At 35.2% G+C, this 23,708-nt stretch overlaps 3 protein-coding genes across 5 annotated transcripts; 1 reads left to right on the forward strand and 2 right to left on the reverse strand.

Annotated features, from left to right (window-relative positions):
- Positions 1–666: 666 nt before the first annotated feature.
- Positions 667–8,063, reverse strand: LOC132171341 (uncharacterized). Its single transcript, XM_088510327.1, has 5 exons — positions 7,971–8,063; positions 6,834–7,337; positions 3,153–5,579; positions 2,389–2,460; positions 667–866 (listed from the first exon to the last, which is right to left on the reverse strand). Exons 2-3 carry the CDS (start codon positions 7,122–7,124, stop codon positions 3,480–3,482), a joined length of 2,391 nt encoding a protein of 796 aa, XP_088366453.1. The 5' UTR covers positions 7,125–7,337; positions 7,971–8,063; the 3' UTR covers positions 667–866; positions 2,389–2,460; positions 3,153–3,479.
- A 484-nt stretch (positions 8,064–8,547) lies between these two features.
- On the forward strand, positions 8,548–14,170 carry LOC132169656 (uncharacterized). Its single transcript, XM_088514940.1, has 15 exons — positions 8,548–8,648; positions 8,933–8,999; positions 9,644–9,765; positions 9,866–9,922; positions 10,185–10,307; positions 10,405–10,524; positions 10,621–10,927; positions 11,232–11,387; positions 11,465–11,571; positions 11,809–11,899; positions 11,997–12,138; positions 12,662–12,815; positions 12,902–13,018; positions 13,145–13,271; positions 13,533–14,170. The coding sequence occupies exons 1-15, from the start codon at positions 8,548–8,550 to the stop codon at positions 13,770–13,772; spliced, it is 2,031 nt and encodes a 676-aa protein (XP_088371066.1). The 3' UTR covers positions 13,773–14,170.
- Positions 14,171–18,684: 4,514 nt separating this feature from the next.
- Positions 18,685–22,737, reverse strand: LOC132170594 (exonuclease 1). Of its 3 annotated transcripts, none has more exons than XR_015909068.1 (7): positions 22,482–22,737; positions 21,702–21,821; positions 20,521–20,644; positions 20,217–20,354; positions 19,857–20,066; positions 19,264–19,610; positions 18,685–18,745 (listed from the first exon to the last, which is right to left on the reverse strand). XR_015909068.1 is itself a non-coding variant. In XM_088510330.1 (7 exons), exons 1-7 carry the CDS (start codon positions 22,640–22,642, stop codon positions 19,201–19,203), a joined length of 1,065 nt encoding a protein of 354 aa, XP_088366456.1. In that variant the 5' UTR covers positions 22,643–22,737; the 3' UTR covers positions 18,793–19,200. The 3 variants fall into 3 exon arrangements, 1 of the variants encoding a protein (XP_088366456.1); XR_015909067.1 differs by lacking the exon at positions 18,685–18,745 and adding an exon at positions 18,793–19,166; XM_088510330.1 differs by lacking the exon at positions 18,685–18,745 and having other exon boundaries at positions 18,793–19,334; positions 19,433–19,610.
- Positions 22,738–23,708: the final 971 nt, after the last annotated feature.

The following is a 23,708-nucleotide window of genomic DNA, read 5'->3' on the forward strand; positions in this document are numbered from 1 at the left end:
CAAGAAGAATTATTTCAAACGTTTTGAGAAGAGCTATTGCGGTAGAAGTCAAGTGGGTCGCTTGTCTTATGTATGAGAATATCAACTTCAAAGGTTTTATAAGTGTGAACTTCTTGTAATCCTTATTTTTTTATAGTTGATTATTTTTTGGATTTGGTTACACCGGAGTGATTTTACTTTTGAAGAGTTCTTTAAAAGGTTTTCACAAAGTCACCAAAATATCTAGGTTGATTGATTTATCGCTTTTCATATATTTTGTGATTGTTTGTGTTGTTAATAATTTTAAATTTCGCATTAATTGGTAAACATCTATTCAACCCCCATTCTAAGTGTGTTTGGAGTCTTGTTTTATATTTTCAATTGGTATTAGAACATGTTCACTCTATGAAGGATTAAGTTCCTAAGTGTGATCTTAGACTCCTCATAAGACGTCTCAAGCTCTTAATTATGTTCCATCTTTTGACGGATCTAATTATGGCTATTGAAAATCTCGTATGAGATTTTTTCTAAAATCCATAGACGCTTGGTCTATCATTGAGTCTAGATGGACACCACCACCAGACAAGCCGATAGCTAAAATGGACAACTCTTGAAAAACAAACTCGAGCTACTTCAAACCCATTGGCGGCATTCTTCCATATTGCCCCATCAAGAAAAGCAGACTAATTCAGCAAAAAGTATAAGGAGTGGGCATTCTTCCATATTGCTATCAATATAAAGTTATTTTGTGTCCTCAATATGTTTCTACAATATACTCTCTCAAACAACCAAAATTGCTTGAAACAGCCAGGAATGATACCATTTCTTTAGTTCATCAGCATTATCCGGTGCAGCTTTGTCTCCATCAAGAAAAGCAGCAGAATTACCTACATGACAATGGAATAATCATCATAAGTCAGAAACTTCTTTATCACTCGGAGAAATTTGTAAAACATTAGATTTCATTGATTCAAGCAACAAGTATTTTTAAACTCTCCTGTATAGCACATTTGAAACCTGCAAAATTAAATATCACTTCAGGAATCCATGTATAAATTCAAACTGGTGAAAAGCAAAATCTGATAAAAAAGAATGATGAAAATGAAATAAAGGCATAAAACCAGATCATTCCTTTTATTAACCTGTAAAGCTGGGCAAAATAAGGCAATATAATCAAGTTTGTTTTATGTCAAACAATAAATAAATAAATTATCATATGAAAGCATTAATCCAAACAAAGCTCTGTTAATTGTGGAGACAACAACAAAAAGATAGGACGCACACCCAGACACAGGAAATGCGGCATTGCATTACTAAACCCCACAAATCGTAGACACTCCAAAGCAGAACAAACACAAACTACAACCAGAGTAAATTCATTACAATCCTACAATCAGCAAATTATGACCAAAACTGATATAGAATAGTTATATTTACATGACAAAATCATATGCAGATGATGAATCCAACTGTTCTAGTAACCCAAAAAATCCCAACTCTTGGGCACTTAAGCCCTTTGCAAGGTCAAAGCAGGTAATGCATGTCCATTGGGAGTCAAACCCACAATATGGACATACTATAAACAAAAATGATCACATTTCTGAAAGTTCATCTTGTTCCATGCAACCTTTCTGCTAAAGAAAAAAAAAATCAGATTTTTAATGCACATCAACATGTCACATTAAATACAAGAACCAAATTCTCTCACTTCAGTATAGCTAAAGAAACTTATGTTAATATAGCCAGGAGCATCTTCTTTGCCAACCACATACGCATCAAATGCCTGATTAATGATGGAAAAAGAAATAAATAACTAAGAAAGGAGTTTATCTAGAAGCCAACAATGCCTAAAACTACCATAGTGCACAATGAAATAAAAGTATGACTATTCAGCTCTATAGCGGACTTTGGGATGGCAAGGAAGCTCCTTAACTTGGGATAATACATCGAGTTGTCACACCTGCTCGATACAGCTATTAGTGTATTATCATTTCTCCAAGCATTTATACATTATAAACATATCCCACAACCCACCAGACCGATAAATATCACACACTCACACCCCACATCAGATAAATCTCCAACAAAGGCGAAGCACTAATCCTAAGTTTTATAAATCTGATTATGGATGAAAGGAAAGGACGATGCTTAAAATTAGCTCCATCCATCTAAGTACTTCTAATCAATCCCCAACCCTTTTATGTCATTCTTTTTGATACCCACACCACACAGAGACTGAAAGACCAAATACTTTATCCACAACCACCATTAGATGGAATAACACGGGTCCTGAAGAGTTCGGAGAGGGAGATCGCTGCGCAGCTGCTGAACAGAGGGGACCCTCCAAAATTTGCTGATCAAAACAAACAAGCTCAACAACGGAAACAAATAGAGAGGAAAGCAACCCACCTTCAACTGAGCAAGCGAGAGAGGAATCCTGGCTTCGATGGAGACCCCAACTCCACCATCAATCAATCGAGCCTGAGAGAGAAGAGAGTTTTATGAGAGACACAGAGGAATGAGCTTGCAAGAGAGAGACAGAGAGTAAGTGAGTTTCAGACAAAAAAAGATGAGGGTCAGAGAGATAGTGAGAAGCTATTAAACAAAGGAGAACAGAAGCAACAATGATAATTCAGATTTGTTGAATCACTGTAGCGAAATGTTGCATTTGGCGAACAGGAAGAGAAGCTGCAGGTAGCAGCCTTATCACAACAATTTTTCACTGTAGCTTGTGGATTATTCCAAGCCCAAAAGCTATATGATGAAGTAATAAGTGCACGCCCTAGTATGTGGAGAGTTTGGATTCCCCATCTTGACTGAGAAGTTTGTAAAAGGGCATAAGACAAAGAAACATAGATACTTCAGATGGCACATATTGCTAACATTGAAATAACTTGGCCTACATTCAACATATTTCATTCAACCCAAGTAAGACGTAATCTAATTTCTATAAGAGATACATCCGATGGCACATATTGCTAACACTGAAATAACTTGGCCTTTATTCAACATATCACATTCAACCCAAGTAAGATGTAATCCAATTTCTATAAGAGACAAAAGAACTAACATATGCACAATTACCAAATAAAAAATCAATAAATATTGAACACTGATTCTGACACTTCCCCAGTTCAGAGCCTTGAATTTTTTTTTTTTCCTTTTGCTCTGACCTTAATGAAGATCTCCCAGTCAAAAGCAGAAAAAAGTTGGGAGTTCAAACGTGAACTTGTCAAGAGAAGAAAACACCTGTGGCCAATCCCTTCAATTATTCAAAGCAGTTGCAACACGTTTTGGTTGTTATCCAGAAATGACTGAAGACGTTATATGGAATGGAACTCTACAAAATACATAATGAGAATCACTGGCTTATCATGCTGCTAGGCAGCTGAGTCTTCAAGTTATCAACAGTAGGAAGAGGAATCAAACTACAATACTTGCTTCAGCAGCTCAGCTTTTCAACACAAATGAATTCACCCACCACAATTAAGCAACAACAACTATGCAATTCCTTTAGTGATCCCCTCGGACAAGTTAGAAACAAGAGCATAGTTGTTGCTCTCGTAGCATGCAGTCGTGAATGCTGCCAAAGTCACACGATCCACATTTCGGTCCTTATCTAATAATCTATAAAAGAACAATGCTGCTATGCCCACTTTCCCCTCACTACAAAGCTTCCTGACCAAGGTCTTAACTGTCTGGATCCAGAGCCTTTTGTCTAGCCTTTCTAATATGATCATGGCAGTAGCAGAATCATCTATTTTACAATACTCATAAGCCAAGGTCAGCCGAGTAACTTCACATGGGGATAGCCCCTTGTCTATCATGGTGTCATATAACCGGTGGGCGTCATCCAACTTAGACCCTTTGCAAAGCCCACTTATAAGAGCACCATATGTAATACTGTCCGGTGTACAGCCATGATCATTCATCCTATGAAAATACTTTACAGCCGAGTTAACATTTCCAACCCTACAGTACCCACATATCATGGATGTATACGTCCGCTTAGTTGGAACTAGGCCTAGCATTACAACTTCATCAAAAAGCTTCTCACTCTCCTTCAATCTCTTTTGCCTACAAAAGGCAGCAATCAGTGTGGTATATGTATGAATATCAGGTTGAATGCCACCTTTGACCATCTTGTTGAAAAACACCAAGGCGTGCATAGTATCCGCCCGTTTACAGTGCTCAGATATGAGGATAGTATATGTGACTCTATCTGCTCGCAATCCACAACGAAAACCCTTCTTAAGCAATTTATAAGCCTCATGAACCCTTCCCCTTTTGCAAAGGCCATCAATAATTGCATTATATGTACAGATATTAGGTGTGAAACCTTCATTATTCATTACTTTCATCAACTCATATGCTCTTCCGAAAGTACCTGCTTTACAGTGCCCATCAATGAGAGTAGTATATGTGTTGGTGTTGGGGACCAATCCCTGTTCTTTCATTCGGGCTAACAACATCTCAGCACGGTTCAACTTGTGCTCTTTGCAATACCCACTAATCATGGCTGTATATGTATGAACATTTGGCTTGTAATTGTCACTCCGGACAAGTTTCAGAAATAGTCTAAAAGCCTTCTCAGTCCATCCCTTCTTGCAGAGCCCATCAATCAATGCTGTATGAGTATACACATTAGGTTTCCAACCTTTCCTAACCATTTCCTCCAACATTTCAAATGCTTGCTTAATGCTGCCCCTCTTGCACAACCCATGAATCAAAGACGTGAAATTAATCACATTTGGTATCAAACCCATCTCAATCATCTTATCAAAATACCAACAAGCTCTATTCACAAAACCCTTCTCAGAAAATGCACTGATAACTAAAGTAAAAGTCGCATTATCTAGAACAAAGCCTCTCTTAAGCATTTCATTCAACCACCTATCTGCCTCCAACATTCTGCCCATCCTACAATAACCAATAACCATCAACTTGTAACTGCAATGATCAGGAGACACCCCTCTCCCACACATTTCCTTGAACATGTTCTCGACATATTCAACCAGACCCATTTCACACCCAATGTGAATCACACAATTTAAAGTGCAGGTACTTGGTGCCAAACCTTGATTTTGCATCTCAATAACCATATCAACAGCCTCACTTAGCCTCCCAATCTCAGCAAAACTCCTTACCATACACTGCATCACTTCATGAGCCCTCTCCATATTCCCATTACCAATCAATGATGCGGCGCATACTATATAAAGCCGCATAAAATGGCGAAACTTGGCAAACCCAATTGCCCAGTAAAAGAAACTCAACGCCACCATTGACCCTACCTCAGCAGCTAGTGAAGCAACGACAGTAATGGCTTGTTCTTGGGTCAACAAATTAGCATCCTGTTGAAGATTGAGCTTGGGAGGCGATATTCTCACATGGGGTTGTTGGTAGAAAGAGTCACAGACCAATGAACAGACTACTCTGACAAGAGAATTGGATTGTGCTGATAATGATGGCGATGAAGAAGTGGGGAGTGCTGGAGTGGTGCCAGGGTCATGAACATGGTGGTAGGAACATAGTGCCCTAAGAGGGGTGTAGAAGAGAGAAATGGGGATTGGTATGGCACACCGTACACCTCTAGGCCCCTGCCACAAATATCAAAAAGGTACTTCAACTTCCAAAGTAAAAATAAGAGATCAGTCCATATCGTAGCAAGCTTGAAATCTCACAAAAAACTGAATATTTGAGCATCCTGTTTCATTTTTATAAATTTCGAAATGCGGACAAGCAATACTTTTTTAGTAATGCCACACACACTCCCACTTTCCCACACTAATTTCCACACTTCCTTAGGTGGCTTTTAAAATCGCTATTCGATTTAGAATAGGTCTTTATTGGATTTAAATCCAATGCTGGTTGTAAAAGCTACCTAAGATAGTGTATAAGTGAAAGTGTGTGTAGCATTACTCATACTTTTTATATTTTTCAACCCCTCTAGATATTTAATGTTTTTCAACGAAGTCTGTAGAATTTCCAAAAGGTTGTTATTTGGACCTAAATAGTAGGTGACAACCAATAAAATTAACCTAGGATCCAAGACATTATAAATAATTCAAAACAAGCCTATGAGAAAGATTATAAGCAAAGGAAAAGGTGCCACTGGATTTCCTTGGTAGAGTATACGTGGATCTATGTTGAAGGGCTGCATGGGGAAGAATTTCAACTGTGGACAGTTTACGTAAGAGAGGAATATGCATAGCGTATTGCAGTTGTATGTGTTGCAGCTACTAGTTTAGTTAGGAGATCACCTTTTACTGTGTAGGTTGGTAGGGTATAATTTGCGAAAGGGTTTTTTTTTTTTTAATCAGAAATTCAAGCTCGTGACCTCCGCTTCATGAAGCGCGGTCCCTAGCCAATTGAGGTACCCCTAATTCTCTCCCTAATAGCTATATCACTCCTCTATAAAATCATGTACACTAATTAATAGCAAACAAGGAAAATACTTCCTCTTCCAAAGTTTTTCCAAAGTGAACAACTTTGAGAGGAAGTATTTCCTTGCTTCCTATTAATTAGTGCACTTGATTTTATAGTGGAGTGATATAGCTGTTAGGGAGAGAATTGGGGGATTTTACATAAATAAGGAGAGAATCAAAGGGATTTAAATCTATCAGGAAAGTGAACCATAAAATTCAAACTATCAAGGTCAACTCATAATTCGGAATGCAATTCCATTGTGTCTTATGCAGATAATGTGCAGAGAAACTTGATTCCATTTGGACTTCTGAAGGGGTTGGGCATAATGTAGTTCTGTTTAAATCTTTATTCAAAAAACATACAACGAGATCATATAAAGACATGTAAAAACCCAAAGCAAAGCCAAAGGTACCAAAGTTTCCCACCTCAAGGACAGCAGGTAGACATTGGACGTGGTTGAGCCATTGCCTGTGAACTTTACCGGCAACAAAGACAAGAATAGCAGGAATATATGTCAGTCCACCCTTTCGAATTCGAAACCCAGTTGCAGTGCCAAGACTGACTCGGCGCAAGATCTTGCTGTGAAATGCTCTAATGGTCATTAGCTCAAGCAAAGTGGTAGCTTGCTTGCCCTGTTGGCAACCGCCCCAGAGTTTCAGGCAGCACCCCCTTTTGAAGGTTTCCAAAGTAGTTTGCCCTATCTTCTGCCGCATCATTTAATCTACTTGAAGTACACCAGGGGTAGGCAGCACTGCTCTCGGAATGCTGAGCACCTGACAAAGGGTTGAAGGCGGTAATGGACATGATAAAGGTAGATTAGGGTGAATGCAGTAGTTCCTTTCCAAATCTAGAGCTGATTCCTCCGATTGTGTTGATCCTGAGTGATGAAATCTTAAATCCAGTCTGGCCCTTTCCATCTTTCAACTCTCCTACATAATATTCAATGACGTCTTAGAAAAAAACAACCTTATAGTTATGGAACTCCATCAAATTACGAGGTTCAAATTTTAAATTGAGCAATCAAGTCTATCAGAGGATACTTTTGAATTATTGCAACAAATTATACAGTAAAGAAACATGATGACTATTACACACTAAATTAACAAATATAAAACAAATGGACAACAACAATATAGAACTAAAACAAATGGACACTAATACGAGCTGTGAAAATGAAAATCATTAAGTAGACACTTAAAAGGAAGCGGGAAGCCAACAACATTTGAACACGTATGACGTACACAAGAAAGTAAAACATACAATAATCAGCATCTCTACCGTCTTCAAACCTCAAATAGGAAATAAAATTTGTTAAAAGGTACATGAGAAGTGAGTCCGCTAGAAAAATGGAAATATAATAACACAAATGCAAACCCAGATAGGAAAACATATAAATTTCATCCAGAAATGTAATGAAAGACCGAAGGGTCCAATACTGTGTATAAAGAGAGAAGAAATATTAAACCCAGAAAGCAAAACATACCAAATGCGCAGCTATGGCAAAAGAACAGATAGAATATGCGAAAACAAATGGAAGTTAAAGGCTTATTGACAGAACTCACCGGTCAGCAATGGTAGAGCTGTGACGGAGGACTCAAAGCACATTTCTCGCCAAACCCATCATCTACCAGGAATCAAAGAAAGAAATCGACACGCTGCAGAAATGATAGACCGAGAGTGAGAGGGAGAAATACACTTTCGTGGGCTTAATGAATATTGAGCTTTAATTTGGACCCCCTGACCCGAAAGCCTACTAAAATGGAACGTGGGCCTCCAGTTTGGGTCGGGCAGGTTGGCCCATGGACATTTGTTTGAATAGTCCTAATCAAATGTGTTTGTACGATTGTACAAAAAAACATGTAAAAAAAACAAAACAAAACATCAACTGGCGGCATTAATTGCATCATTTAATGTGACGTTCAAAAGATTAGATGATAGAGTTTATGTGTTGTTTGAATTCTTAAACTCTTTTACTATTATGATTGGGAAATAAAGTTCTAGTATAGCTAGTTTAACTACTTCAACTATAGCTTGGATTCTTGAATTCCTCCTCTATATATATATATATATTCTAAGATCATAAAACAATATCCCTTGTACGTGTTTTGTGAAATTGATTGATTTTAAGGTAAAGAAAGAATGGAGAATTGGAGACGGATTTCTTCGCTTGTTGGATTGAGTTTGGTCCTTTGCTTCTTCCTTACAAAGATTTCAATTGATGGTTCTATCAAGATCCCACGGTTAATTCTCCCTCATCAATCTTTAATTTGTAGTCTTCTTTTCATATATATATATATATATATCGGTTTTGTTGCCTGCCTAAAGAATTTGTAAAATTCTATGACAAGAAAACCACACATACACTCTCTCATGCATGCATACTACACGTACATATTATTGAGTTATATATTAACCTTTCTCTCTTTTTTTTTTTCTAAAAAAAAAAAAGACCTTTCTTTTACTAATAATTAATTAAATTGAGGGATATTTTTGTTTGAAAATTTATTGTTTATATATAATGCAGGAAAATTCTATTGGATGTCAAAGATCAAGAATTTACGGATGTCAAGTTGCATACCCGCCACCGTCAGGTAAATGTATTAATGGCTCCCACATTTTATATATATATATATATATATATATATATATATATATATATATACACACACGTGTGTGATTTGAATAATTTCACATACAAACAGATTCTTTAAATTAAGAGATTTAAATTTTAATAATTCAAATGGTCAAATGCCTTATTTACACATGTGGTTGATGAAACTAGGGTTTTATTTCGATGGGGGTGGCTCCTTGGGGTGGCCGAGCCACCCCCATCCGGCCGTGGGGTGACAGTAGCACCCCTTGATATATAATTAAATGTTTTTAATTTTTAATTTTTTTAAAAATTAATTACAAGGACACGCGTCAATTTGTGATTGATGCTGACTGGGCGTTCCGTCAAATTTTGGACGGAATTTAGACAGGTACCATCTTCATCTTTATGCAAACCAAACAGTATGATAAAAAAAGTCATACAGGACAAAAAATAAAGAAATTAAACCACATGTGTGAATAAAGTATTTAACCCTAATTCAAATCATCTAAATCTCTTAATTTAGAAAAATACAAGATTTTCTATTGTACATTTATTTTTATAAAAGCAATAGAATTTACATTTTTTTTTTCTCAATCCTAAAATGTTATTATAAATATCTCTAAATATTAATTACTTTCTCAGGTAGTGGTGGATAATGGCATCGTGCGTGTCATATTGTCGAGACCGGACGGTGATGTGTTGCAAATAGAGTATAATGGTATCACTAATTTACTTGAGGATCATAATAAAAAAGAAAATAGGGGGTATGTGTATATATCACTTGCTTTTAAATTTGATTACTTGATTAAATATTCTTGCTTTTAGATTTTCCCATCTTATATATTATTCTTTCTTCTATCCTAGTTATTGGGATGTAGCTTGGAATCAGCCGGATCAAGGTCCTAAGGGTGCCGTTGAGAGGTAAAAATCAATTATCTAATACTGCTATTTATACTCAATCATTTATTACACCTACTTCACATTATAATTAAGTTGATATAATGTATTTTAAGTAGCTGATATGTAAAGTTAATTAAAACACGTCACGTTATATCACACATCAACAGATGTGAGATAAGTGAGATAAAATGGTGCATTAATTACTCGCATGAATTTGTAGGATCTACATAAAAAAAAATATACATTTTTCCCAAGCTAATATATGTATATGAATTATTTGCAGAATAGCAGGAACAAAATTTAGGATTATAACCAACAACAAGGACCAAGTAGAACTTTCATTTACTCGGACATGGAAGGTTTCGTCCCATGAAAGTGGAAGTGTTCCCTTAAACGTAGACAAAAGGTACATATGCAATTAAGTCTTTTCCTTTCATCAATTTTGGAACTAATTAACTAGTGGTAATGCTAATAGGAAATTACATATATATTTAATTTTGTAGGTACATATTTCGCCGCGGCACTTCGGGATATTATACATACGCAATATTTGAGCGCCTTAAAGGATGGCCCAAGGTGGATTTGGGTTATATTAGGGCTGCTTATAAGCTCAAAAAGGACAAGTGAGTAAATAAAAGATGTTCATTTAATTTTATACAAAATAAATTGAATATCAAAGCGAATAATTATAATCATTATATTTGAAAATTAATGATCAGGTTTCACTACATGGCACTATCAGATGATAAGCAGAGGATCATGCCAACGCAAAAGGACCGGGAAAAGAGTCACGTCCTTGCCTATCCAGAGGCAGTTCTTTTGACAAATGCAACCAATCCTACAGTTAGAGGAGAGGTGGATGACAAGTACCAGTACTCGTCGGATGTAAAAGACACCAAAGTTCATGGGTGGATATCCCTTGACCCACCTGTTGGATTCTGGATCATAACACCCTCTGAAGAGTTTCGTTCAGGTGGGCCCACCAAGCAAGAACTCACCTCTCATGTCGGCCCCACTGCCCTCTATGTAAGTCCACCTATCCATACGCCTAATAAGTGATAATTCGATGATTTATTTTCACTAACACATCGTCAAGTTATATGATAGTCATAATAATCTACTAAATATGATTACTCTTTAAAGTTTAAACAAATACTTTCACATCGATTTTTTAACAGACTTATGTTAAATATTGTAATACTCCTAACAACATTCAAAATTAAGCACAAACTCTATTTGCAGTAAAAACAGTTAGGCGTTCACAATTTTTTTTTTTTTTCTTTTATAATTAATAGAATAGTCAACTTTCTAATTTGTTATTCATATTTAGGTGTTTATGAGTGCACACTATTCGGGAATGGACCTTGAGATGAAATTCAAAGATGGAGAGCCGTGGAAAAAGGTCTTTGGACCTATATTCGTCTATATGAATTCTGTTTCTCATCAAAATGATTACCAAAAACTTTGGGTAGACGCCAAGGAGAAGGTATGTTTAAATTAAGGCACTCTTTTCTCTGAATCTTAACTAAATTTTGAAATAATTCACAATTGATTTTTATTTAGATGTTGCTTGAGGTTGATAGCTGGCCATATAATTTCACTGAGTCAAGAGATTTCCCTTCTGTTGATCAACGTGGAACTGTTGCGGGTCAATTGCTAGTTAGTGACCAGTATGTCCCGTCTCTACTTGTACATAATTTTTTATTTTAGACAGCTTAAGCTTGTATTAAGTTCTAGTTGAATCTAGATTCTTTGGTATTGAAACACTTGTTCAAAATAAAAGGACCACGTGTCTTGTAACAAAACACAAGAAACATGTGTTCCAATACCAATAATTTCAATTCCAGCTAAAATTAAACATGAGCTAAATCATTCTTATACATAAGATGATTTTAATTATCTTGCAGGTATATCAACAAGAGCTTAATTCAGGGGCGATCTGCTTATGTTGGTTTGGCAGCTCCTGGAGAGGTAGGGTCGTGGCAAAGAGAAAGCAAGGTATTTTTCTCCTACATAATTACACTTTCATTTAATTATGAATGTTGATCATGCACTAATTAGCTATAAATTTTGTTTCTTTGTTTATTTCTTTTAGGGGTATCAATTCTGGACCCAAGCTGACGATGAGGGACATTTCGTGATTAAAAACATCAGACCCGGGGGCTATAATTTGTATGCATGGGTCCCTGGTGTTATTGGGGATTACAAATATGACACCAAGATTACTATTAAACCAGGTAAGCATATAAATGAGCATGTGTTATATATTGTTTACTTAAAAGACCAAATCATAACCCAATAGACATGTCAACTTTTTTTTACTAAAAGAAAATGAGTCCATAATATTATAGTAAAATTTTAAAGATAATATAGCTTTTACTACAAATTCTTTTCAAGCTAAATTAATAGTCCATACATCATTAAATGGTTAAGCAAAACATGTGTTGTCACATTAGTTTGAAAAGAGATTGTCGTAAAATACATAGAATCCCAAACATTTTACAAGTGCTCAACTAATGACTAATTTTCATTGTCAAATCATCAAGTTGTATGATAGTAATATAATAGTTTATTAAATAAAGTTGCTTTATTTGGGTGGGCCACATCATTAAATCACATGTGGTATATAGTTCATTCTTTAAATATTGTCATAGAATATATTACACCAAATACTAACTAATTTGACTTAATCAAGAGAGAAGTGTACTAGCTTTCCATGCAACTTAGTGATTGATATGGAATTATTGACATCCAATGCAGGTTTGGAAGTCAAATTGGGAGCCATTGTGTATGCGCCTCCAAGACATGGTCCAACCCTATGGGAAATTGGCATCCCTGATCGCACTGCTGCAGAGTTCTATGTACCAGACCCATATCCAACGCTCACTAACCGATTGTACAACCACTCAGAAAAGTTAGTCACATGCATTAATATCACAAATTGTTGCTGCAATCTTAATTAAATTTTATTGCTTAGTTTTGAATAATTTATATTTGCAGGTTCAGGCAGTATGGTTTGTGGGATCGATATACAGATTTATATCATGACCAAGATCTTGTCTACACCATTAATGTTAGCGATTATCGTAAAGATTGGTTCTTTGCTCATCTTAACAGGTATATACATTTGTCAATCGATCTTGTGATATTAACCAAAACGAGTCGACCATTAAGCTAACCCTAGTGGGCATGCCCTTCTTTATTTCCTTTATAATAATTTTTGGTTCTAATAATGCATTACAGGAATATAAATAATGGGACATGTGAATCAACAACATGGCAGATCAAATTTGAACTTGTTAATGTGAACAAGAACGTCAATTATACATTCCAATTAGCCTTGGCATCAGCCCATTATGCAGTAGTACAGGTACAAAACTTCGATCTCGATCTAGTACAATAAGTTTTCCTGTTGCACTATAATATATAAGGCAATCCATGTGAAAGTAGGGAATAGGCTCTACTTGCTTTGACAGGTGATTGAACAACTGTCAGAACGGATTGGGTTTGTTCCTACTTTCATGTGGGGCTATCTTTGTTTTGGATCCGATGGCTTTATTGAGTTCATCAAATGAGATAACTTTTTTTTTTGGTTAATATTTTGCTTATGATTTGATGATTGGATTGTAAGGTTCGATTCAACGACGCACGCGCCAAACCTGCTCACTTTTCAACAGGATTTATTGGAAGGGACAACGCCATCGCAAGGCATGGAATCCATGGGTTGTATTGGCTTTACAGCATTGATGTAAAAGGCAATCTACTCCATGAAGGAAACAACACAATCTATCTTAGACAGGCCAAGAGTGAAAACTATTTTCAAGGAGTCATGTACGACTACCTTCGTCTAGAAGGGCCTTCAGAAGCCTGATCATTAATTTACAAGATTCTAGATCTTTCTTCCCCATTTGAGAACATAGTCACATATGGTTATCACGTACAATTGCATGTAGCTATAAGAACAAATTTATTTGCTGTGTTTTACGGCTAATTAAGCATCAAACTTGATTTCTTAGTTCAAAAATGAAATGAAATTTTTGTGGTTATACTAGTATTCCATGAATTTAGATATGTCCCCATCCTTCTTTTACATTTTTAAATACCTAATTTCCGTATCATTTGTAATGAATTCATAAGAAGCCTTGTGATTTAATATGGGTCTGGTATAAGAAAATTTTATTGGGTCGTGTAATTTCATTTGAATTCTATTAGTTAGTGGTAATTAACTTTTAAGATTTTTTTTTACCTTTTTTTTTTTGTAATTCAATAATGGGCTTGGCCGAAAGACAATTAAATTAGAGTTAGCTTTAGTCATTAAGCTTATTTAAGTGAACTTTTATACTCCAATGGAGACATATTAGAATGAGAAATGCTAGGTGTTCTTTTAGTGTTCTCCTGGTGTCCTCCCAACTGTGATGTGACTTTTAAAATTATCGTTAAATTTGAGATTTTCATTATTTACTTTTAATCTATTGGTGATTTTAAAAGCCACATCACAGTTAGGAGGACACCTAGCATTTCCCTATTATAATTGATGAATACTTAAATAAATTACAGGGGTAATTACCTTTTGCCCCTCATGAACTATAGCGTTTTGGCACTTTCCCTCTATGAACTACCAATTATGACATTTGACCCCATCAAACTACCATCTTATGACAAAAAGTCTCATTTCGTCAGTCAAAAAGGTTAAAATTGACGATCAACGGTCATATGCAAGTCATGCGATATTTTAAATTTTTTTCTTCCACTTTTGCCCTCACTTCAGACCAAGAAAATGACGCTTATACCCTCCTAAACCCTAATCCAACACATGAAATGAATTTAAAATTCAGCCAAAAGTGAAAGAAAAAAAATTTAAAATGGCACATGACTTGCATATGACCGTTGACTGTCAATTTTAACCCATTTGACTGACGGAAGGGAGCTTTTTGTCATAAAATAGTAGTTTGATAGGGTCAAGTGTCATGTTTGGTAGTTCATTGGGGGAAAATGCCAAGGCGCTGTAGTTCTTGGGGGCAAAAGGTAATTACCCCTAGATCTTATTTGAAGTGTGCCTCATCTTTTTCCTCTTCTTTTCTGGGAACAAAATCCTCTCCAATCCAAAATGTACTGGAGAATATCTAGTTAATGGTCACGATCTCTTTAGAAAAATCATGAGGCTATTAATAAGACACAAGTTTATTAACAATATATATATATATATATATAATTTTAAAAAAACTAAGGGGTGACCGATCCACCCCCAAGGGCCATGGGGTGGCTCTGGCCACCCCAGACCAGCCCGTAGAGCCTTTGGGGGTGGCCAAGAGCAAAATAAATTTATTTTTTTTAATTTTTTTTATTTGGCCCTTGGGGTGGCCGATCCACAACCAAGGGCCATGGGGGTGGCTTCGGCCACCCCAGCCCCAACTGGGGTGGCCAGCCACCCCTTAGTTTTTTAATTTTTTTTTTATTTTCTTTTTTAATTATTTTTAAAATATATATTATGTTATTATTATTTTTTTTTATAAATTGGACATGTGTCCCATTTATGACCTTAGGATCTCTCTAAAGAAATCATAACCATTAACTGGATATTCTCCGATCCAAAATAGATTGGAGAGGATTCTATTCCTCTTTTTAGTGGGTGTGACTCCACATTGGTAGTGAGATTCTTCCTCTTCTTTTTCTAGTTTTAACTACATATGTTTTTCGAAAAGGTGAAATAGATTCTTCGTTAAAATTTGAAATGTCTGGTAGTTTCACCTCAACTCTTTTGATACATCAAATTAAAATAATAATTTTTTAAAAAATATATCTTTTTATTTTTGTAAAAAAAAAAAAAAGAAAAAGAAAAAGTGAAACCCTTGGAGGCACCACCGGCCAGCTCTTGGCTAAAGGGGGAGGCACCATCAAAAATATGCGGAGGCAACATGATTGAATTTGAGGACAAATAGGACTACTTTGTTTTAAGATGTGAGAACAGGGGCAAACAAAAGACATGGCCTATGATTTTGATAATCCTGATAAATTTCCTCTTTATGACAACTTTTATCATTGTGTGATAGCCATGGTAAATCACCCATCTTTTGTTAACCTCTATCATACCACACCCAACAAACTTAGCAACGCCTAAATCGTTCCTCTCATCTCTTTGCTAAACCTCCAAGATTTAGTAAACTGATGTGTAGCTCATTCATTCGTGCCATTCCATTCATTTTAAGTAGGAAAAATTACACTTTATCCCCCAAGGTTTTAAACCATTTTCAATTTAACCTCCAATGTTTTAAAAATTGCAATGTACCCTATCAAAGTTCCAAAATTTTCAACTGTAGCCCATCCATTAACCATTTAACCTCCTATGTTTTATCCGCGGCCATGAAATCACAAAACAAACCCATTAAAATAACAAGACATCCAACCCATAGTGAAATCATAAAACAAACCTAGAGCATCCATAATCCCCTTCTCTTACACGATCACATCACATCCATTTAAAGCATATGTTGGAGATGCTCTTATCAATTAGACATCAACATAGGCAGAGAGTGCTTCACTGATGACCACTAAAGTTAACCTATTCGCTTTTCAGTTTTCAATATTTTTTATTCCATGTTTAAGAGTTTGATAAGATTCCATTCCATGCTTTGTACGTAGATTTTCTTCTCTTTTCCTTTTTTTTTTTTTTAAAAAAAAAATTTTAATTTTAAATTTTAAATTTTTATTATATCTTTTTATTAGTAACTTATTTATAAATCACTAATTCATCACCGTACACAATCCTAACTACATACACAACTTTCATACTATCTCTATTTAATCTATCTCTTTTTGATTCAAATTAATAGAATCTTAAATGTTAAATCATTTAGCCTAAACCAATCACTTCTTAATTCAAACTAAGGATGTATGATTTAGACATCAAATATATTTTCTAGACATATTTGATTAAATTTAAAACTAATATTTATACCAAAGTATTTTTAGTTATTTAATAAATTCCTTGGGTGTCACATCCTCGATCCCGTCCTTATTAGAATTTCATCCTCAAAATTTAAATGTAACATATATCTATGCATGATTATAACTTGAGAACACTTAAACTACTAAGTCTCGTGTCAAATCAATCTCTTGACTAATATACTGCATATCACAATATCATAAATTTTTTTCCTGCCGACTTTTGTCATCTTGTCATCCTATTTGAGATCACCCTATTGTATCGCAACTTCTATTCTATGGTCTCCAATTCTTATGCGACATGTATTGTGACAACTAAACTTCCTTGAGCACTGTCTCAATCATGTACCTTCATGTTGTGTATCAAGTCATTCGCCATACACCTATTACACATTTTTTCTTTTTTTCTTTTTTTGTACACATTAAGAGGCTTATCTCCAAGGTGCTTGATGGATCATAGTATCACCCTCATCCGAGGATTAAATGATAGTCGTGCTACTTTATTTCATATACCTATTATCAATAATATTTTCTAATCTCTCTTGCTAAATTGACTACCACAAAGTCAATTTTTAGCCAATAAATCTAATATTTGCCTAACCTCAATGGCATTTGATTGTACTTTATACATATGAAAGGCGACTTCCATGCTTTCATATACATTTGTCTATCTCTTACAAGTCCTACTATCATTTCTTTTGCAGTTCTTAGCAGCATAACTTGAAATATTTAACTATACCTTTAAATTAAAACTTCACACCTGATCTTACTAAGTGTCCTCAATACTATTTTAATCAACCTTATCAACAAGGTGTAAACTAATATTTCCATATATTTCTTTCTATCTTTTAATATTCGAGATCATGCACTGCTGACATAATTATCCAAACTTCTATTTCCTCAATTTATATCTAGGTACCAATCCTTATATGATTTGTTTCTTGTTTAAGCATAAATACTATAATCCTCAAGATATAAAATAATGAAATACCTATTTTTAATCCTACATGTCTATGTTTTACTCGTACCTCAACCATGATAGGCAAAATGTTTATCCTTATAATAGAGATTCTTTCTGAGAAACTCACTCCAAGTATATCATATTTCTAAACTCTTAATATTATTTATCTTAAGCTCTTGGTGCACTAGGAAACCTTTGATTTAAATCCCATTCACCAAGCTAGTTTCCAATCATTAATCCTCAATAACATATTTTTCTCTAATTCTCCAAAGTTTATCAAACATATATTAAAATCTCGATATTCAATCTCTTGATTCTAAAGTTGCTCCCACAATGGAAAATCAAAGAAGTAGGGAAAATTTCTTCTATATACTCATGGAGCAGCAATAAAGTGCCTATCTAATTTATCAATCTTATCATTCCATAAATCTGTAAAAGTAATAAGCATCAAAATTCAGCAATTTATGTCTCCAAAAATATTATTTCATGACTATACCTTAAAAGTGACACTAAGTATCAAGCCCTTCTACTCAGGCAGCCATTTTTATTTCCATGCCTCAAGTTGGCCTATGACTAGCATAATCCAAACCTTTTGCTAGACCCTTCAGGAATGGCTACTCAACTTAACTCTTAGAACTATCGAAATTATCTTTCCTTTAGACTGATCATAGCCTATGCTCTGGCATCGATTCCAACATAGATCCTTCAGATTTAAGTTCTCACTATTCTGCTTAGCCATATTAATATCATTTATAAACTACACATCCACACTTAATAGTTCATTTTCGTAACTTGTTCAACAAACATTTCTTAATTGTAATTAAGATAAAACTAACTAATGTGCTGAGAGATGAGAATTAAATGGATATATAACAGCATTCTAATACCCACGGAGAATAAAAAAGAGTCTGGTGACACCTCAGTGCTTGAGAAACATCAACCTAAACTATTGAAGTATGAAAAAATGAAAAAGAAAAGAAGTCATGAAGTCATGCAGATGGATAAAACAGAGATTATAGGCAAACAAAGGATATCGACAGACTGAAAAGAAGATTAACTATCATACACAAGATACAAGACTTGCACTTTCTAATTGATTCACTTATATTGGATTATATAGACCAGGATATAAGATTAAGCCCGGTCATAAAGTTTGAAGTACCAGTATGGATTTAGATTAATTAAAGATATAATGTGTTTGAGTTTATGAATGCACATGTATAAGTACTTAGTTAAATATGATTTTTAACAAACTCTCCCTTAGTGAATACGGTTCATAAGAAACTGTCCCTTAAAATCTTCCTTTTTCTATTCTGAGTAATTTTCCCTTTATGCTTTTCTCTTCTCTCTTTCCAACATAGGCTAATTGGAGCACAAGCGAAAGCAGGTCACCTAATTAATTGTACAAAGAATCCCAAAGCAATTGCCCTTGAAAATGAGAGTGAGAGAAAGGATGTACCTGAAACTGCATTTTGGTAAATGGATCAAGATCACCTTCTGCTATGCCTTTCGCTGTATGTTGTGATATCAATGTATCCCATGTCAAGAAATGACTTCTAGCATTTCAACTATTAGAGAAAAAAATGTTCTGAGAATTAGACTAAAAAGCTGAGTTGTAAATAAAGGATATGGGCCGAGGAAGTCCAAATCATCTCCAACATTATCAGATATGTTGGATAGATGTACAAGTTCTTCATTGATAGGATCATAAACCCGTTGATGCTGGAAAGTGAATGTTGCTTTCTTGAATGATTCTTCATATAATGGAGGGACAGAAACAGTGCTGTACCTCAAGTGCTTAATCACCTATATCGAGCCAATCAACATCAAAAAGATCAATAATTCACCAACTGAATTTAATGACTTCTGACGAAAAAAAATCTGTGAGCCAGTTGAAACCAAAAAACTTATTTCTGCTCACAACCAAAAGCATTTCTTGGTATCTCTCCTTTTTTTCTGTTCTCTTTTGTTTATGCGTGCTTCCATGCATACACTCCGAGCCTATCTAGTTAAACATATGCAGTTACCAAGTGCAATGACAATGAAACTCACCTTGTCGTAACTTTTGAACTTTTTAATTAATGCATGAGCCCTTTTCAGGCCTATTCCTGGCAATGACTGCAAGTAGTCACATCCACTCAAAATACACATCTCAAGAAGCATCTGCTTAGTGAAACCTGCAAAACTGAGATCCTTGTTTTGTTGGAGCGTGGAATATTGAAACTGAACTCCTTGCCCAAACCTGTCCATTTTATAGATGATCTGGTTTCAAGAAAGAAGTTTAAGCGTCCCAAACAAATAGTTAAAATAATGAGCTAAAAACAGTAGGAAGAGAATAAGATTTTTCTATGGATCATAGCAGAAATTGTAATGAGATAGGAAATTAAACTAATCGACTTCTATTTAACTCACTCTGGGACAACCAAATGGTATAAGATCTGAATCCTCAGTGATAACTGCTTCAACTTGTTTGCTGATTGCCAAGAAGGTCATTTGGGCATCTGCCTCATAAGGAGCCACAACATAAGACACATTCTCCTGTTTTAACACCTTCCATATGAAACAATGTCAATAGGAAAGGAGATAACAAGAAACCATTTCAATAGAAAAGGAGATAACGTTATGAAGAAGCATCTAGAAATATAAATCTATTTCATGATGTGAACCTTTTGAAGAATTAGTCTACTCTTGTGCCTCAAAAAAGCCTTTATCCTACCTGGATTAGTTCACGTGCAATCATAGGTGAAATATCAACAGCTTTCTGGTAGCACTCATATGCAGCAGAAGAATTTCCTCCTGACTCGTGCTCAATAGCGCGTGCAAGATTTTCCTTCCTCGTCCTGCATGTGTAGGTAGACAAAAATTCTTTAGCTGAAGGCTTTAATGACTACTCAAATTTCAGTGTTCAAAAGGTAAATACAAACCTTTTCGCAGTCAAATAATCCATGTCTTTTTTAAGATCAAACGCCCAAACCCATTGGGTCTCAGTACAGAGAGCAGTAAAGAAACAACACAAGAGGTGTCAAACAGCAGAGAAGCTATATTGTATATTTTGGAGGCAGATCAAGGAGACATCTAAAACAATGGGAACTTTTTCATTAGAGGAGGTGGAAGGTATTACAGGTACAGCAAGCTTTTTCATAATGAAATGGCTTAATTAAGTGTTTCAACTCCATACAAGAAAGTGATAATGAGGCAGAACAGCTATAGCTCAAGTTTGTGACTACATATTGTCCAACTCATCAACCATTGCTAGTACTTAAACACATACCTAAACAACAAAATGTTAAAACTGTTAAAGTAATGGTTAAATGATTAAATTTACATTTTTCTATTAGCTTAAGTTTTTAAGATAACTGATAATTTAACATGGTATCAAAGCCAAAGGTCATGGGATTGAACCTTGACCCCGTCAAATCACCCCCCATGTAAACTAAATATTCCACGTGTTAGGCCTCATCTATTAAAAGAGAATTTGAGCTCACATGTGAGAGGGAATGTTAAAGTAATGGTTAAGTGATTAAATTTACCTCTTCCTGTTATCTTAACCTGTTGGAATAATTAGTAATTTAACAAAAACAACAAATACCAATCTGAACTCTGTCTGTCTTATTTAGGTTAGGAAGAATATCATATATCAGTCACGTTCAACTATACAAACAAATTTTAATTCGAGTGGAGAACTTGATACAACAGTAAAAATAATATGTCAACAACAGTTGGATACTTAGCAATCTAAAAAGAGCTGCAGAAATAATGAAGCCAATTCCAACCAGTTAGGATAAGGCTTTGTTGCATTGTCCACTACTAAAGTCAGCCATCTAGTTAGGCGAAGACCAAAAAGCTGCACACTACCAGTGCAGGTGGGGGTGAAACTTCAAAAGATATCTAACATACCTGGCACGCTTGTTCTCTTGTTCGCCCTTCATTGGCAGAAGACCTCCATCGAATACAAGGATAGGTTTAACACCACAATGTCGTAGCAGGTTCACTCTATGCATGCAATATTCAATGTGCCTGAAAGATCAGATACAACATGCATAAGAATTACACACATTGGATATCGAAAATATGAGTGAAACACTGACTTGTATCAATTGTTGATTTATAAAATTACTTGCCAGACACATTATAGATCATTTCTCTTGGTTGATGATAACACTGATATTTTATCTCCTTTAAATGAAACTATCGAAAATAAGTTTTCCGAAGTTCATATGTAACCTATTGCAAGTGGTTGGCTTAACTGAGTTAAGTGCAAAACTGGTTGTAGTGAAAATCACCAGAGAGTGCGTTTCAGGGCAATAAAGAATGAACCCTCTCAGCAACTCAACCAAAGAAACACATAAAAAATTTAACAAAATTGTCTTTTTCAACAGAACCCATTTTCCATTTCTTCCCCCCAAGCCCTCTTGGCAGATAATCCAAACCCATAAAGAGCAGAGAGATTTGTGCGAGAGTTGATTTAGGTTTGGGGCATTTGAAAATGCATCAAATGCCCAAGACAAGAAGACAATCACCCCAATTCAATAAAATCATCGAATCTTCGACTACATTACTCAAAGAGACGTTTCTCATTACTTGAGCACTTACCAAGAAAACCCATATCCGAAAATTTGACAAAACCATTGACACGTTCATCTAAATTTCGAAATCTAGCTATATATATAAATACACCTGGTGGTGGGTAGGCCTTTGCAGAGCTCTCTGTTGCAAGACAATGCACCCTTGTGGAGCCAAGAATAGGTGTCGACCGCAACACAACAGCCGTCCAAGTCCTTGATGTGGATTGGCACCATGATCGATTTCAGCAGCGGCAACAGCCCCTGAATCCCCATGTTGCTTCTCAGCCTGTACAAGGTTTGAGCTGCCAAACTGCCCCTAATTTTGGATTATAGACCAGAGCATTTAAGGAGAGAGAGAGAGAAAGAGAGGGTTTTATGAAGCGAAACAATGTGAGTGATTGTGCCCCCCAAGAGAGTTAACATGGCGGGAAATTTTTGTCTGTACAACTGTTGTGGGGTCCCAGGTAGGGCATGTTTGGCACCAAGTATAGCATATGCAAAAACAATTGAGGATCCCTCTTTGTCCGGATAGAAATATTGCTTTTAGAGAAAATGGGTAATAGAAATATTGTGTTTTACGCTGGATATTGCTTCTGCGTGGCAAAATTGCTTGTGGTTAGGTGTTTATTTTTTGAGGACAAAAAAAAAAAAAAAAAAAAAACAGATAATAGATCTCTTTGTTAAAAGTTATAAAATAAAAATAAAAAATAATGTAAATATAGATGTTGATCTTTCATTAGTAAGAGGTGACTAACTTGCCCTTGGGCAATCTTTAGACTAGGTATGGATGGAGGACTATCTCACGTGTATACAATGTTGATTGTCCCACGTGTATACAAAATATTGTACTTGCTGAGCAAATTTTTTCAGATTGATTTTTATAAGAAGAACCCATTAAAAAAAAAAAAAAAAAAAAAGAGGTGACTTTTATTATAAAGAAAACAAAAAAGAATTCATATACATAATGTACTTTATGTAAATATATACGTATGTCTACTAACAAAGCACAAAGAGTACTAATGGATCATATTCGTCGCTTCCCATTAATTTTACTAAAAAAAAAACGAAAAAAAAAAAAAGAAGAAGAGAGACACGTTATATGTACATCTTTTGAACATTTTTCACATATGGGTCATACAGATTTAATGGTTTATTAGAAAAATGGATGTACCGAAGATGTACAAAAAATGTAAAAATATCATTTCTCAATAATAATAAAAGGTGGTATTTTTTTTTCTTCATATTGTATTTAGGGGGAGAAGTAGACAATTTTAGTGAATTAGAAAAAAAACAAAAAACAAAGGAAAAGTATACTCCATATTTTGATCTAACTTACATC

Source organism: Corylus avellana, chromosome 1 (assembly GCF_965113065.1).
Source record: "Corylus avellana chromosome 1, dhCorAvel1.hap1.2, whole genome shotgun sequence".
Taxonomy (NCBI): domain Eukaryota; kingdom Viridiplantae; phylum Streptophyta; class Magnoliopsida; order Fagales; family Betulaceae; genus Corylus; species Corylus avellana.